The 16373-nt window shown below is 47.7% G+C and overlaps 1 protein-coding gene across 1 annotated transcript in view; it reads left to right on the plus strand.

The window, feature by feature from the left end:
* ALK (ALK receptor tyrosine kinase) overlaps positions 1-16373 on the plus strand; it is a 612725-nt gene that overhangs the window by 527360 nt on the left and 68992 nt on the right. The window contains exon 9 of the mRNA XM_080686359.1: positions 3381-3550. Coding sequence (XP_080542485.1) covers positions 3381-3550 — 170 coding nt within the window. The remainder of the gene's footprint in view (positions 1-3380; positions 3551-16373) is intronic.

Genomic DNA, 16373 nt, shown 5'->3' on the forward strand with positions numbered 1-16373 from the left:
TGATGTCTGGAAGGTCGTTTGGCTATCCGGTCTAATTAGCACTTTTATTATTATAGATAGTTGCCTTGCTCCAAGCTGTAAGGACCTGCTTGTCATAGAGATAGAAAAGTTTTAATTTTTACTCTTGATTATGGCAATTAACTAACACAGATGGCCACCAAAAAGGTGACTTACCAAAGAGTGTATAGCAAATGGTTCTGTTAAGTCCTCTTCCATGAAAATGTGCATGTTGTGCATTGTATCTGCCTGGCTACATAAAAGAGTGAAGTTTCTGTCTGTCTTTGCAATCATATGAGCGAATTGTCTGAGACCCCAACCCAGTCTGGTTGGGTGCTCACAGAATAATAGAGGTCTTTTTTTTTCTTTGCTCCATTGGTGGAGATTTCCTAGAAGTTACAGGATATCTTCCTTTTAATTTTTCCTTGACACTCTGATTTTACTTTTGTCTCTCACCTTTGCTTTCCCTCCATCCCCCACCCACAACAGTAACTTGCTCCAGGCTCACTTTGCTCCAATGTCTAGGACAGGGGTGGGCAAACTTTTTGACTCGAGGGCCACAATGGATTCTTAAACTGGACAGGAGGGCCGGAACAAAAGCATGGATGGAGTGTTTGTGTGAACTAATATAAATTCAAAGTAAAGGAGTGGAAGGGAGAGCAAGAGAACCCTCCGCTCTTTCGGCTCCGCGGGCCAGATAGAACAGCTGAACGGGCCGGATCCGGCCCGCGGGCCGTAGTTTGCCCACGGCTGGTCTAGGAGATCACACAACGCCACCAGAACTATGATTCCCAGCATTCCTGGTGCTCCCTGCACTCTGGGCTTCCACTTCTGGTCCAGGGGCTGCCACCAGAACTACGATTCCCAGAATTCCTGGTGCTCACCAAACTCTTGGTTTCCACTTCTGGTCCAGGGGCTGCAGAAACCAAAAGGACTGGGAACTCCAGCCCGCTCTCCCGCTCTGCTCTCCAGCCAGGCTTAGCATCCCAGAGACCCAGGATGCCAAACTTTCCCGCCCGCTCTCCAGCCGGCACAGCCATCTTTGTTGCGTCAATTTGCATATTCCCTCCTTATTGGCTGTGGGCACCACCATCTTTATCGTGAAGTGACGGTTAATTTGCATATTACTCTTGTATTAGATAGGATTTGTATAAGATTTCCCATATTTGTGTGAGTACTCTTATTTTATGTATATATACACATACATACACATACATATATATGACTATTCATTGTTGAGCAGAGACAGTGGTTATAAATGGTTTAAAACCCGCTATCTTCCTAATCCCCCCAATATGAGGGCATTTCTGGGAGGAGGTCTTGTTAAAGAATAATTCCGATTGAGCAGGTAGGGCCTGAGAGCCGGAATTTCTAAGAAGCTCCCAGGTCATGCAGCACTGCTGGTCTCCAGACCACACTTTGAGCAACAAGTGTTTAGAAAACCTTCACAATATACCCAAAAGATTTAAGTGCCTATCACCACAATATGTCACATGTATACAACAAAACAGATATGGTAGAAAGAACATAGAACACAGTGTGTTATTCAGGTCTGTAGCATGTGGACTTAGTGACCATGGGTGACTCACTCCACCTGTTGAAGCTTCAGTTTCCATATCTGAAAAATGGATATGATAATACCTCTCTCTACTTATTGTGAGTATAAAATGAGACAGCATATATACAAGTGCCTAACACAGCTCTCTCCTATTCAATAAACATGTAATTATTTTATCCTATAGGCCACCCTGATAGAAATTGGTCTTATTAAGATCAAATTCCAAGAATGTTTTTATTCTAGGCACCAAACAATGACCCAGGTCTACCTGGCATGGGTTTCTACACATAATGATATCAAAGGGATTCTTTAATCTAGGAAAATAGAAGTCGTTGAGAGAGACCGTAGCCTATGATCTGCTCTGGGAACCATAGATAGTTGTTCTCTATTCATTTAGATACAAGTAACTCATAAGAGATATTCGGCAAGAATTGACATCAGTCCTTCAGTTCTTCTAATTAAGAAATTGGTGAGAGCCATCCACTGTGGGTCCAAGAGGAGAGTTCAGGTCCCATTTGCATTCTCAGGTCACCCCTGCTCACCCAGCCCAGGGATCTCTCACTCTCAGGGTTATTCTCATTCTTTACCCAGAGGTGATGTGGCAGCCACATGCAGGCCTTCTGATGAGGGCCATGTCCTCCCCTATAGGAAAAACACTCCTTCTACACCTTGGCAATGGTGGGCACATTTTAAGCCATTTTCTTAGTTATTAAGAATTGCCTCTTACTCCAAGTCCAAGATGAAAATGGGTTCCTCACTGAGAAGGCCAGGCTACTTCCTGCACTAAGTGGCCCTGTCTCCCCAGTGGTCTCAACTGAGGCTGCACTTTAGAATCACCTGGAGAGATTTGAAAAACTGCTGGTGCCCAGGACCTGCCCGAGGCCAATTAAATCAGAATCTCTGGGGTGAAGCCATAGTTGATGAGAACTCCAGCTCGCATAAGACACATTTTACCTTGCTTTCCACAATAACCATTTGTTATTACAGGATGTGAACAGGAATATGTGGGGCAATGCTATGCTGTAGTTGTCCTAACTTTTAAGTGTTTATAGATTGTTTCTATCAAACATACAACCTCTATTACTTTAAACACAAAGACCAGAGAGCTTGTTTATAGTATACACTGCCTCTGGGCATGACTGTACTTAAACTTTCTTAGAAATATTATATTTCCCTTTCATATGTCTAGGGAACAAATTCATAGAAACCTTTCATAAATACATACTGAATACATATGATTGTGGCTTCCTTTTGGCAAAGTGGGTATTCTCATTCTGAAAGACAACCATTTTAAAAGATCTTAATTTGTAGAGTTTTGTCTCACTTTTGCCTACCAATGGTCACAGGTATTAAGTCATAGAGTCTTCAGTTAGCTAACACATGACATGGAAACCTTTAAATAAGAATTTCAGTGTGTTCAGGGGAGAAATAAAAATCTATGATACCCACATCACTGAAAGAAGTTGAGTCACAAAATTACTAGCCCAAGGTCACAAAGTGAATAGGGGCCACAGACAAGAATGTTTGGGTCCTCTTTAGGAAGTCCATTGACCTTGTTGACCTTGATATCACCTCAGAGGAAGAATCTTGTGAATTTAGGATGATGACATCAATCTGAACAAAGTTCCAAAATAGCCCATTGATTGCCCCTGCCCAGCTCCTTGAACCTTAAGTAAAGGCCTTTGGGAGACAGGGAGCAAGATCAAGTACAGGGCATCCTGCTCACCTCGCTGAGTCTCCGCAACATCCTTAGGGTTGAGAGTTTCAGAAAGAGGTCCTGAAGTTCCTTTAACACCGTGTCCTCTGGCTCTTCCCTCCCTTACAGCTCCGAATGTCCTGGCTCATCCAAGGAGTCTTGCGGGGAAACGTCTCCTTGGTGCTGGTGGAGAACAGAACCGGGAAGGAGCAGAGCAGGATGGTCTGGCATGTTGCCACAAATGAAGGCCTGAGCCTGTGGCAGTGGACGGTGCTGCCCCTCCTTGACGTGGCTGACAGGTGGGCCTCTTCCCATCCCCGTCACTCCCTTTCTCTCTATCAGCCAAAATACAGAGGGGTCATGCCTTCCCTCCCCAATCCTGTCTACCCAAGACACACATCCAGATGTGCACATACACGTGTACACACAAACATGTGCAAACACACATAACACACACACACACACACACACACACACACACGAGCATGCGTACTTTCTGCAGGCTTACAGAGAGTACCAAGTTTCTCTGAGGGATGTCAGTGCTAATGAGCATTCACCTCCCACATCTCTGGCCTGGCCTGATTGGCTGCCTCCAATAAAATGGAACAACTCATGTCACCCCCAGATAAGCATTTTCTCTTACTTAATGCATTTTTTTCTTACTTTCCCACTTGACTATTTATTCCTTAATTAACAACAACAAAACCTGCCACGCAGGTAGGGCAGGCCTTACCATGTTCCCCACTTCTGCCCTTATCGCAAGGGAAGAAACTGAGAACCAAAAAGGTGAAGCACCAGCAAGAGGCATCAGAGTGAGGACTAGCGCTCAGGTAGATCCGAGCCCAGTGCTTGGTGGAGTCAGGTCCCTGAGGCAGGTGGATGAGGTGGGTGACAAATTCTTCAGGAAACAGATTCCATCACTAATGACCTTTGTGACCTTGAACTTCTCCGGGTCTCAGTTTCTTCATCTGTAGACTTAGAGGATTAGACTAGAAGATTGTTAATTTCCTGTGGCTCTGAAATGGAGCAGTAACTGCTGAGTTCAGCGGCCACTTGTCTTGCCGGGATGGCACCAGACTGCCACCTGCAGTCGGCCTGGAGCAAGCTGTGCTTGAGTACAGATGGCCTGGCACAGCCGCTCACATGACACTCTGGTGCGTCATGTTGAACCCCGGGTGGTTGGTGCTGATCTGTTCCAGACCAAAAAGGGGGTTGGGTTCTCTGTAGAGGGGCCAGGTGAATAGATCTGGGAAGGTAAAGGCCATCTTTAATAGGCTAAGTAGCAAACCCTACAATCCTGATCAGCCTCTGCATTAAACTCCCACAATACATTTAATTTTCACTCCTGGTGGATCTACCATCAAAAAATGAGAGCAAAGGGCTCAAGAAAAGACAGAGGGTGATTTCAGGTGGTACACTGCTTTGTAAATATAAATTTGGGTCTCAAATTCTCTACCCAAACATCACAGAGTCTGCTATTCCCAGAGCTCATACCTCAGGCTCAGCAGAGGAAGAAGCCATTGTCCTCACTCTGAGCACCGGCTTCCCACCCCTTCCATGCCTGTGGGTTAGACATCAAAGCCTTGGGACATCCCCAGGCTCAGTGTCCCCAGGACAAATGGGTTTAATTAAAGTGAAGGAAGGGGCAGTGTGGGTGCTCCCTCAGGATTGGGGGCTGTGTGCGGGGGTGGGGGGGAGATCAGGAGGGTGATGCCAGAGCTTTCCCTACTGGGGGATGCTAAATTAATTCAGATGAATCAAGGAGTTGTTTCTCCTCAACCCAGCTGCCCTCTCTTGTTCATAGCCACTCCAGGGGATTTACAGCAAGTAAGATGTTGACTCTGTTCATTCCCATGCACTAGAGTTCCGTTGGAAGGAGGCTGTTCTCAGCCTCCCTCCTCCCTGGTTAGGGCTATTTATCAGATTGACATTTCCAATATTGATGAGACCAAACTCTCCAGTGGGGATTCAGACAAAGGCCAGCTTGGTTTGATGATGTCTCATGACCGAATAAGTGCAATTACAGAACACACGAGTGCCCCCGTTCTCCGAGCCTGCGCACCACTGACATGCTTTGATGTGGGAAGCTCCCCCGCACCCCAGCCCAGAGGTGGAGATAGTATAGGAAACATCAAGACCCAGAGGCAAATAGGACTGCCAGAGGGTGAGGCACAGGGTTTCACTTGCTAAAATCCAACTAGACTGTAGATGTGACTGGCCCATGAAACAACAGAAGCATTGGGGATGAAAGATCATAGGCTTTAGAATCAGAAAATCCCAAGTTTAAAAACTGGCTCAGCCACTTACTAATTGTGTGACCTCAGCCAATTACTGAACCTCTCTGCGCCTCAGTCTTTACATCTATAAAATGAGTATAATAACATGGGGTTATTATGATAACACTAGAGGCCTGGTGCATGAAATTTGTGCGGGGAGTCAGGGGAGTCCCTCGGCCCGGCTTGTACCCACTCCAATCTGGGACCCTTCAGGGGATGTCTGACTGCCTCTTGCAATCCGGGACCACTGGCTCCTAAGGGCTCACCTGCCTGCCTGCCTGATCACTCCTAACCCCTCTGTCTGCCTGCCTGATCACCCCTAACCACCTCTGCCTGCCTGCCTGATCACCCCTAACTGCTCCCCTGCTAGCCTGATAGCACCTAACTGCCTCTGCCTCACCTTGCACCTGGGACCCAGGATTCCCTCCTTCTGGCTGGCCGCAGGCACCCAGGACTCGGGCCAGCTTCACAGCCACAGGGGACCAAGGGCAGGTGGCTTCACCCGAGCTGCAGCCACAGGCGCTGGCACCCGGGACTGTGGGGTGGGCGGCTTGTCCCTCTCCTGGGCCGCAGCCTGGCTGGTTCCCATTCCTCTCTTTCGAGCTCATTTGTGCCTGGCTGGTCCCCATTCCTCTCTCCCCAGTGTTGAGAGTCTGAGCCGTTATGGCATGACAGCGTGATGACCATTTGCATATTAGCTGTTTATTATATAGAATCATAGGATTATTAGGAGACTAAGTAAAATGACTATCAAAAGAATATATATATAGTAGATATCAATGAATTTTATTCCCCATGCTGTGCATTCTCATCCCTAAGTTATGTAGCCTCAGATAATTTATTGAATAAATAGCACATATCAAAACCACTGATCTTTCAAGTCAAGTCATGTTCTATAAAAGAGCAATAATAGCATCTATCTCCTAGGGGCTTGGAGAAGGAAAGTGCATGGGGAACTGCCTGTCCAGAACTAAATGCTTAGTAATAGATACTAATAATCATCTCCCCACCTAATGCCTCAGAAGAGGCTGGGATGCCCAATTTAGCAATAATAACCAACCCTAAGATGGAATGAGGGTTCTTATGAATTTGTTGTCATCAATGTTCTGTAGATTCCTTATAAGGGTAAGTCTCTGATGGAGGAGAACCAGGAGGCACAGTCTTCTCTCTTTCTCCCAGGAAGAGTGAGCTATAGCTGCCCAGATTGCCAGAAAATGAAAATGGGAAGAGGGAGAAGATAGAGCAAGGAAATAAGAGAATGAGAAAAAGAAAATAGATAAAAGACAAAGACCAACAACTCCCTTCCTCCTGGCCTGGGGCAGGTGTTAGCACCTTACACCACCTGTCCACAGGCAGGTCTTGGCTCCAGCTCATCAGCATCCAATTCCTGGATAGCTCTCCAACCATGGAATCCTCCTTAGAGACTTCTTTGTGTCTGGTCACTGTCCTGTTGAGATCTCCTTATATGAAAGACTTGGGTCTTAATGGTGTGTCCCAGTCCTTATGAGCAGGCAGATCTAGAGCTGAGCACTTGAGAGCAGAGAGCTACCCTCATATTGCTGCCCCACACAGTAGTCCTTCTGCAGTGATTCAAAGAATATGCCAGAGATACATGAAGGCTGATGACAGGGAGACATTGATCCATAGAATGATATTTCTTCCGTCCATTACCAAACAGGCAAAGTGATAGAAATATTGTCATTCTTATAAAATGATACTAACTGTACAACCATACTGTAAAGGGTGACAAGAAAATCTCCCAGAGCAGTGCCTAGTGTGTCTGAGCAGTGGCAACATCCCTGGAATACAGATATGAGCTTTCAAGGTTGTTTTGAAGGATAGCACCAATTTAAATATTGGCTTGATGTACGCTTAAAAGTTATTGCATTGCTTTACATCCACCTCGTGTCACTAGTTTTCTTCATTTTCTCCCCACTTCATCTTCTCCCCTTCCATTCAATTTCCACTCTCTCTGCTGGAATTAATTCTTTTCTTTTCTCAAAATGGAAGAAAGACAAGTTCTCTCCCCTTATTCTAAATGTCAGTCTTTTGCAGGGACATACTTCAAGTTTTCCTCTTTATAATCACACATCTTCCTAAATGAAACACAATGTTCCCACACCATCCTAAACTTCAAAATGTCTACAGAGCAGAGACAGATGCTAAATTTAGCTCATTACAAGGTGGATTTGGAACCGCCATGGATCAAGCCATGTACTAGGAATCACTGCAGTCGGGCAGCCAAATAGAAAGCACATCACTCATCGCATGTGTGGGCTGCACTATCGTTATGAAGGCTTTTAGTTGTGCACTACATACAGAGCCTAACAAGAAAAAACATCCCCTCCCGAGATATTTAGATTTCCTATTCCCTTTGCATCTTTTGCCCTAAATGACAAGTGGTGTGTTTCACAAATGCATCTTTCAAATGGGATCACTGAAACGCAGTTACATCTTCATGTGCTGACACAAGAGACTCCACGAGCCAAGATTTTTCTCCTGGTCCAGTCTTGTTTCTCATCCACAGAATCCTCGTTTTATCAGGTGCTCTCAGTAACAATACTTGCCATTTGTGTGACATCTTTCTGTGATGAGAAAGGCATTAGGGGGCATTTTCATGACAACATATTCCTGCCTGAGTAAGGAGATAGTAAATTCCAGTGAATGGAAATCCAGGCATGTCCAATGAACCTTGGTTTGCAGGTCCAGACACACCTCTGAAGAAGTTGGGTTTAAGTCAAATTTTTGTAAATTGAATCACAGCTTTCTCATAGAGCCACAGGAAGAGCTCTAAGTAGCGGTGATTAGAGCTGGCATTTGTTGAGTATTTACTGCCTGCCAGTCACTGGCATGGGTACTCGACATGCATTATCTCATTTCATCCTTAAACCCACCCCACTGGGGTAGATACTATAATTAATCCCCTTTTTCATAAGAGGAATTTGAGGTCTAAAGAGGTGAAGTAATTTTCCCTTACCCTGTAGGCTAGTCTGCTTCCTATGGACTCGCCTGAGAAAATGAGTGGCCAGTGCTTGGCATGTAGTAGAAATCTTGGTAAATGGTAGCCATTGTTGTTAACAACACATTTTGGTTTGGGATTATTGTAGGCCACACCTCTTATTCATTCTGAGTTAGACTTTTCCTTTGTTTCATCCATCCCCTGAAATCCATCATCTTAATTCCCCACCACCATCTCCTACCCAAGACCACTCGCCGCCAGCCCCGCTGGCCTACCTGCCTTCTCTAACACCTCTAGCCGGGCAACCCATGAGGAGGAAAATGCTCCCCTGTTCCTTCCAGGGCACAGGGCCCACTCCCCACAGGCCTTTCAAGTCAGCATCTAGCATGCCTTTGATTATCTCTGCCCCAAAACTATGCATGGTGCTGGTAGACATTTTTTACTTGCAAATATATTAATGTGCCATGTCAGACAGAGGCACAGAAGTAAAATACATTTAGTTGTATATTTAGCGAATCACCCTTTGTAGAGAATAAAGTTCACTTCCATAAGGACTGACACGGAAAATCCAGGCCATTCAGTGGCTGCACTATCCCTAGGAGAAGCCCGCCAAAGTGCAGGCCCTGAGTGTGGTCTCCACCACCTGCCTCCCCTTCCCCACACATTTCCAGGTGTAGCTGCTTTGCCTTCACCTCCCTGCCTCATCCTTCCCCAGGGAGGAGAGATGCCATAGGAGTGGATGTCACACTCGGCAACACCCCCCCACACACGCCAGCACCTGTCACAGCAGCTCCTGAACCTGTCCCCACAATCTGTGCCCATGTTGTCCCCACCCACAGCGGCCATGGACCTCTCTTCCCGGTGCTTTCCTCCTTCACCATGTGAGGTGCCCACCCTGTCCCCACCTCTGGGAAGTTAGGGTAGATGTCATCTCCCATTTCCAGGAGAGGCTACTGAGGCGCAGAGGGGTTAAGTCAAGGGCCTGCAGGTAATTAAACATAGAGGCCCCTCCTTAGGGGTCCTTCTTCCACCTTCTTTCACTTCACCAGAAAGTAGCCTGTGAAGATGCTCAAGTGTGAAATGGTACTAACCTCCACAATCACCCAGGCATTATGTATTGATTTATCCAGCCAGCACTCACTGTCGCACTTGGTGCCCAGACAAGCAGCACAGCCCCAGCCCTCCAGGACTGTCTGAGGCGGCGGGGATGGGAGGGGGCTGGCGATTTTGCATGGGAAGATTTTTATGAATCATCACTTCAGCTCACTTTCCAGTGACTAGAACTCAATCACATGGTTATACCTAACTGCTAGGGATGCTGGATAATGTAGTCTAGTTGTGTGCCCAGAAGAAATGAAAATGGGTTTGATTAATGGGGGGAAAAAACTGATATGTTGTGTCATGAAATAAGCCAATGTATACTGTCTCCATCTCTGGATATCTGTCAGAGTGTCACTTGAGAACACTGATTCCTTATTTAGCTACTCTGAGCATTGATCAGTCTTGCGTTCTGGGCCCCATACACAAAGATTCCAATTCAGTAGATCACATACTAGGCCCAGGAACAAATATATATAATTCCCTAGGTGGCTTTGATGTCTAACCACATTTGGAAGTCACTGGCATAGAATGTCAAATTCAGCTATCTTGTGGGCAAGACGGGGCTAAGTAACTGGAGAAGTGCCATTAGCTGTCACATTGTCAGCAAACATATATTTAGCCCCCAACAAGTGCAGAAATAGAAAGGGCTATATGACCCAGCTCCTTGCTCGGTCACAGGGCCTGCACGCTGAGGAAGACACAAAGCAGTGCATTGAGAGGCAAACAGTAACACAAGGACCCTTTGTGCAGGGCCCCACAGAGCATGGCCAGGTTCAAGGGCACAGTGACCTCCATGTGTCAGGGGAGCTGTCGTGATGAAAATGGGATGAGGATAAGATGGAACTCGAGGAAAACTTAAGTCTTAGGAAAATGTAAAAGGGACAGGGCATTCCAAAGAAGGCCACCAGGATGAGCTGAGGCTCAGAGACAGGGCTGTCTTGTGCGGGTTCAGCAAGGTTGTGTCAGAGAATCCTGAGCAGTCTCCTCGAGAGAGGGTGAATGTGGACATTGTGCTCTGGGCTGTGGGATAGAGCCACTGAGCCGAGAGATGGGCTGGAGATAGGAAACCAGAGCCTGGAGACTGTTGGAGGCTTTCAGGAGGGACCAAATGTGAAATGATTTGGAGGTCAGAAAGGGGAGAGAGGAGCTGGAGAAGAAGAGGTCCTTGTAGCCCAAACAGCCTTGGGTCGGCCCTCTGAGGAGGAGGAAGCTGGGGCTGGTGGCTCAGCAATGCAGTGTGCAATAAGGCGTTGATGTGTACAAATCAAACATTCCTAACTCTGGAAGGATCTGGCCTTGTTTCTTTCTCAGAAAATATCCCAGATCATTGGAGCAAGGAGTAGTTAGCAATTCTGAGCTTTAAATCCTATTTCTCACACTGATTTACTGTGACGTTTGGGACAAGTTGTTACTTTTGATTGCTAAGTTTCCACAATCAAGAGTTCAAAGCAGTGAGACAGATCCAGCCTATGAGCCTGGTTTAAGAAGTAGTCGCTCAAAATGGCAATAAGGGAGGGAACCCCTTTAGAATAATGGGATGTTCAGATCTGCTCAAGATTTTCCTGGTAATATCCACAGCTTAGTTTACAAGTCAACAGAGGCATATGTTTTTGTGACAGTCCATTTTATAAGACTTTGCTGATATTTGAAGCAAAGCAGAATCCAGTTCTCTACATGCTGTTTTCCAAGAACCTCACTGATGCTCATGGTTTCCATCCTCACCACCGTGCAGATAACTCATAGTCTTTATTTCTACCTGAGTCCCAACCCAGGTTTCCAGCTGCTTGATTGGCATTCCACCCACTCCTTGGACATAGTGCCACAACCACACCTGCTCCTGAGGGATCCTTCTGCCCATTGTTGTACATTTGCCTAGGCATCCAGTTCTTCCAAGTCTTTCTTGACACTGCCCAGATTCAGTATTTTCCCAGGTTATATAGGTTGTAGCTCTATGAGGGAAGATCTGAAAGGGACATTAGAAATCCCCTCATCAGTGAATAATGGGAATTACAAATCTGTCCAGACTCCTCAAGGTCAGGATCCTTGTTATGAATCTCTATACTCCCAGCTGTAAACACAGTGGCTGGTTCATAAAATAATCTTTGCTTGAAGGCATATAGGGAGATATGTAACTTAAGTTTCCACCTGGAGAAACACAGATTTCTAATGAAATGTAATATAAGACAGGAACAATGAGCTGGAATCTCCCATGTTAAAGAAGGATGGATGTCCACTGTGGAAATACCTACCTGACAGATTTTTTTTAAACCAAGGTGGCGCTGACCAAGTTTCAGTGACTTGCCCAGGATCCCCAAGTATATAGCCCAGTCTTCACTCCACTCTCCCTTTCACTCCACACTCCATCAGAGAAGGCTGCTAATTCACCCACATGAGATGCTTTTGTCAGGGGAGAAAAGATCCCTTTTCCTGTGTCTTTTCACCTTGGGAGGTGCCACCATCGCGGCCCTCCATGCCACCAGCCAGCACTACAGCAGAAAGGGCCGTATTGGAAATGTCTGTGTGTCTGAGAAAGGTGCAGCGGCCATCCCAGTCTCTCTGAGAAAAGTGGATGCAGGCACTTTGCAGTTCTGGATACCCTCCAGGTCCCCACTTGCTCCAAGGGGCTTATTGTACTTCACCAATGTCACGGAGTTCATGAGACTAAATGAAATGAAAGAATTGGGGTAGTTCTACAAGGGATAGTGAGAGAAGTTGCCTGGGATGAGAGACCTGCTACTGTCTCCTGGTTCCAGGCAAGTCAGAGGATGCTCCCCTGAGGTTCCTGCTCTTCTTTGCTGGCCTTCCAGACCACCTAGCTTCAGAACATCCCTCCCCCGCCAAGCACATTCCTTCTCTTTCCTCAGGGCACTTGACACATTCTCACCTCTCTTGGTGTCATGAAGCCCAGAGGGGAAACCAAGTCAGGAGATGGTAAATTACTTCTGAGAGTGGGAGAGATCCTTGAATGTCCAGCCACCCCACTGGGCAGGAGCTGAAGCCTCCTCGAGTCAGGGCTCCACTGTGTGCCCATTAGAACCACCTGGAGCCCATTGTGTTCATTAGGTCCCAGCCAGTGCTGGTCTCAGGAACCCCAAGCTGGCCATCAGCCCCTCCTTTCTTATGGTAACCGAAGTCATTTACACAGACAATAGGGCAGACTCGACAGGGCTTTTTCATCACATACATTATTCTAATAGAAATGCATACTGCGACCCAAGCTTTGTGACGGTCCATTTTAGAATACTTTGCCGAGCAAATCAATTGTGCAGTGAGCCATCGGAGAAGTTGCTTTTCCTCAGCAGAATGTGCCAGCTCTCTCGAAACAGCCAGAGCCCAGCCGAGCCTCAGCTGTGAGAGGGGTGCTGGGCACTCCTCCTTCCGAGCCCATGGTGGTTGACAGAGGAATCTGAGACATGGGGCCCATCTGTCAAATACCTTTTACCCACTCTGGCCATTCTGTCTTGTCCTCTCTCCAAATAATTCCTATTCCCTCAGTCCACATTCAGACACACCTTTTTGTCAGCTACTTAAGATCATGAAGTGAACTTAATCAGCTTTGTCAGCCCCTAAGGCTGGCGGGGTGGCAAATAAGGCGTTACATTCACTGTCCATTAGTGGTCTGTGATCTAAACTAGATTGAGCGTTTTCCGAGCTGTGCATGAGCAGCATCCACACTTTCTACACAGAGATCGCCAGGAATCTGAGAGAAGCCCAATTCCAAGGCCACCCCTCAGCCTCGCCCACTGCCCTAATGGCCACCTTCCAGAATCCCCCGGGGCCAACTTTCAGCAGGCCTCTTTGTAAAGCTGAGGAGCCTGGAGTCAGGGCCACATTCTTTATGAAAAGCCAGGCTCCAACCAGGATCTCCAGCCAGATCTGTTTTAGCAACAAGTTCCAAACTCCACCAGTTGGAAAAAAGAAAAAGCAACAGCCCATTCAATTAAAAGTGTCTTCTTTGGAGAAACCAGAGTTGAGCAGTTGTGAATCATTGAAGGGCAGGGAGTGACATCTGCAATGCTGAGGGCTAGAAAGAGGGAGCTCAGCTGCCACTATGTTAAGAAGCACAGATCAGTGAGGGAGCTGGAGGAGCCAAAGAGCTGCATCTTCCCTTCTCCCTGCCCAGCCGCCCATGGACAGGGAGGGCACGGCTTTTCTGGATAGGGGGGCTTGGTTCCCTTCCCCCACACAGAGCTAAGGCTTTGGGGAAGGGGCAGCAGAGTAACCTGTATGTTCATTACACCACCTGGCCCCTGCGATCCTGACAGGAATGTACCTGGCTTTCCCTCAAACCCAGAGCAGCTCACCTGGTACCTGCTAGAACTTTGCCTCAGACCCGGAGCACTCCGCCCAGTGCATGCTAGAACTTTCTCTTCACCCCAGAGGAGTCCACAGGGCACACGCCAGAACTGAGGCCTGAGACCATGGCCCACTCTGGAGCAGAGCCTGGTATCTGCATTGGGGTGCTGGGGGGAGGGGGGAGGGTGGTCAACAGAAAAGAGTGGTTGGGCCTGGATGACTGTGAGAGCCTTGAGGAAGCCTCACCCACCTCCATCAGGGAAAGGCTGAGCAGAGCCAGGAGCTATCTCTTCTTCACCTGAGGTTCAGGTAAAGACCCACAACCAGCTACCATGCAAAGTAGACTAGCCTGAATCTGGTGGCCCCAGTGGCCACCTCTTGGCCAGTGGCCCCCACAGAAAAGAAACTCCTAGATGGTTCTGTTGTCTCCTTCCTTCTCCATCTCCTACTATCCCCAGACCCCATTCCCAAACTGCCTCTGCTTCACCCCTGCCCTCCCCACACCCTTTGCTCCACCTGTGCCTTCCCTATAGCCTCTGGAATCTGGAGCTTGTAGGGAAGGGTTGGCTTCCTAGGTAGACAGAGGCAGCATCGCGTGTTTACAGCTGATTTGACATCTGATTGAGTCTTCCCTGATTATTGTGAGTGTTCCTGACTCAAAATATGTGCAATTCCAAGTGTCAATCAAACTCTTTTAAACAGCAGCTGTCACCGCCGTTGCCTTACAGAGCACTTAGAAACTATTCTATTTAGAAACCATCTCGGCCCCAGCCTGCATCATGTCGTCCATGCTAAGAGTCCCAGGGGCTGGTTGAGAACTTTGCAGCTCTAATCTCTCGATAATAAAGCAGGTAGGAGGGGAGATGTTCAGTGTTTCCAAAAGGGCCCATTTAGGGGAAAACAGGAGTTTTTGTCCCCCTCCCCCATGCTTGATAGGCGCACATATATAATTTACTGGCTTAGGCATCCCAGGCCCTTAGGGATGGCACACCCATGATGCAGCTCAGCATTGAAATCAGTGCCCAGCATGGCCCTTGGCCTATGGATGTCAGATTAGGAGATGACCTAATCAGAAAGGGGAGACTCAGGAAGGTGGCTGTGGGCCCCTTACCCACGGTTGTGTAGGAGCATCAGGCAGCTCTGCCTACTGTGTCCTGGGACACCGAGGCTCAGACCAGGAACTCAACTATGGACCACGTGCCCCTTGGAGATCTGGGGAACTAGAGCTGTAATCTTGCCAAGACTCAGAGAAGCCGCTGAAGGTGTGTGATACACATCCCTCTCACCATCTCTACCTCCTTCCACAACTCTCACACCCGAGCCAGAGGGGCCCTGACTTGCTCTGAGACATCCTTCACTCCAGTTCCTCTACTGGGAATGCCCTCTCCTCACTGCCCTCCATCCCCACACCCACACCTTTGAGTCCTTTTCTTCTTTAACACTAACTTAAATACCACCTCCCCTGAGAAATGCTCCCCACTTCCCCAGCCTAGTGGACTTCCTCCTTTCTCTGAGCTCTTATAGTATTTTATCCATACCTCATGTGGCATTTACCTCCCTCTACCTATTCTACACTGATGTATGTATACACTCTTCATCACCTCATTAGACAGTAAGCAATTTGAATGTAGTATTCCTGTCAGATTTCTCTTAGAATCCCCCAGAGGCCTGTGTCCTGTGCTTCCTCTGCCCTCTCTGTCCCGCTGTCTCCAACCCATCAGTCTCCCATTCCTGCCAACACTCTGGTTTTCTGCTCTTGCTACCCCTGGCTGCCAATCTATTGTCTGGGTTCCTTCTCTCTCTCCTTTGTACTGACAGCTTTATTGAGCTATAGGTGTGCATGTGGATGACTTTTAGCAAATGTACAGTTGTACAAAGAGCACAACAATCCAATGTTAGAATAGTTTCATCACCCCAGAAAGAACCATGGGCTGGTTTTCAGTCAATACTGTCCTGACTCCCAGCCATAGGCAACCACTGATCTGCTTTCTGTCTATAGATTTGCCTATTCTAGACATCTATATATATAAAAGCCTAAGCGACCATCACAACTGAAACAACCAAACGGACAACTGAACAGGCTGCATGGGGCAACCAGGCCAGCAGGGGGGTTAGTGAGGGATGACCAGGCTGGTGGGGGGGGCAGGGGCGGGCAGTTGGGGGCGACCAATCTGGCAGGGGGGGCAATTGGGGGTGACCAGGCCATCGGGGGGGGGGCAGTTAGGGGTGATCAGGCAGGCAGGCAGGTGAGCAGTTAGGAATCAGTGGTCCCAGATTGTGAGAGGGATGTCCAACTGCCGGTTTAAGGCCCAATCCCATAGGATCGGGCCTTAAACCGGCAGTTGGACATTCCCTGAGGGGTCCCTGATTGGAGAGGATGCAAGCTGGGCTGAGGGGACCCCCCACCCCCCGGTGCACGTATTTCATGCACCGGGCCTCTAGTCTATATAATAAAAGCCTAAGTAACCCTTATGGTGGAATGACCAGAAC

The sequence above is a fragment of the Plecotus auritus genome, assembly GCF_963455305.1.
Source record: "Plecotus auritus genome assembly, chromosome: 8".
NCBI classification, from domain to species: Eukaryota; Metazoa; Chordata; class Mammalia; order Chiroptera; family Vespertilionidae; genus Plecotus; species Plecotus auritus.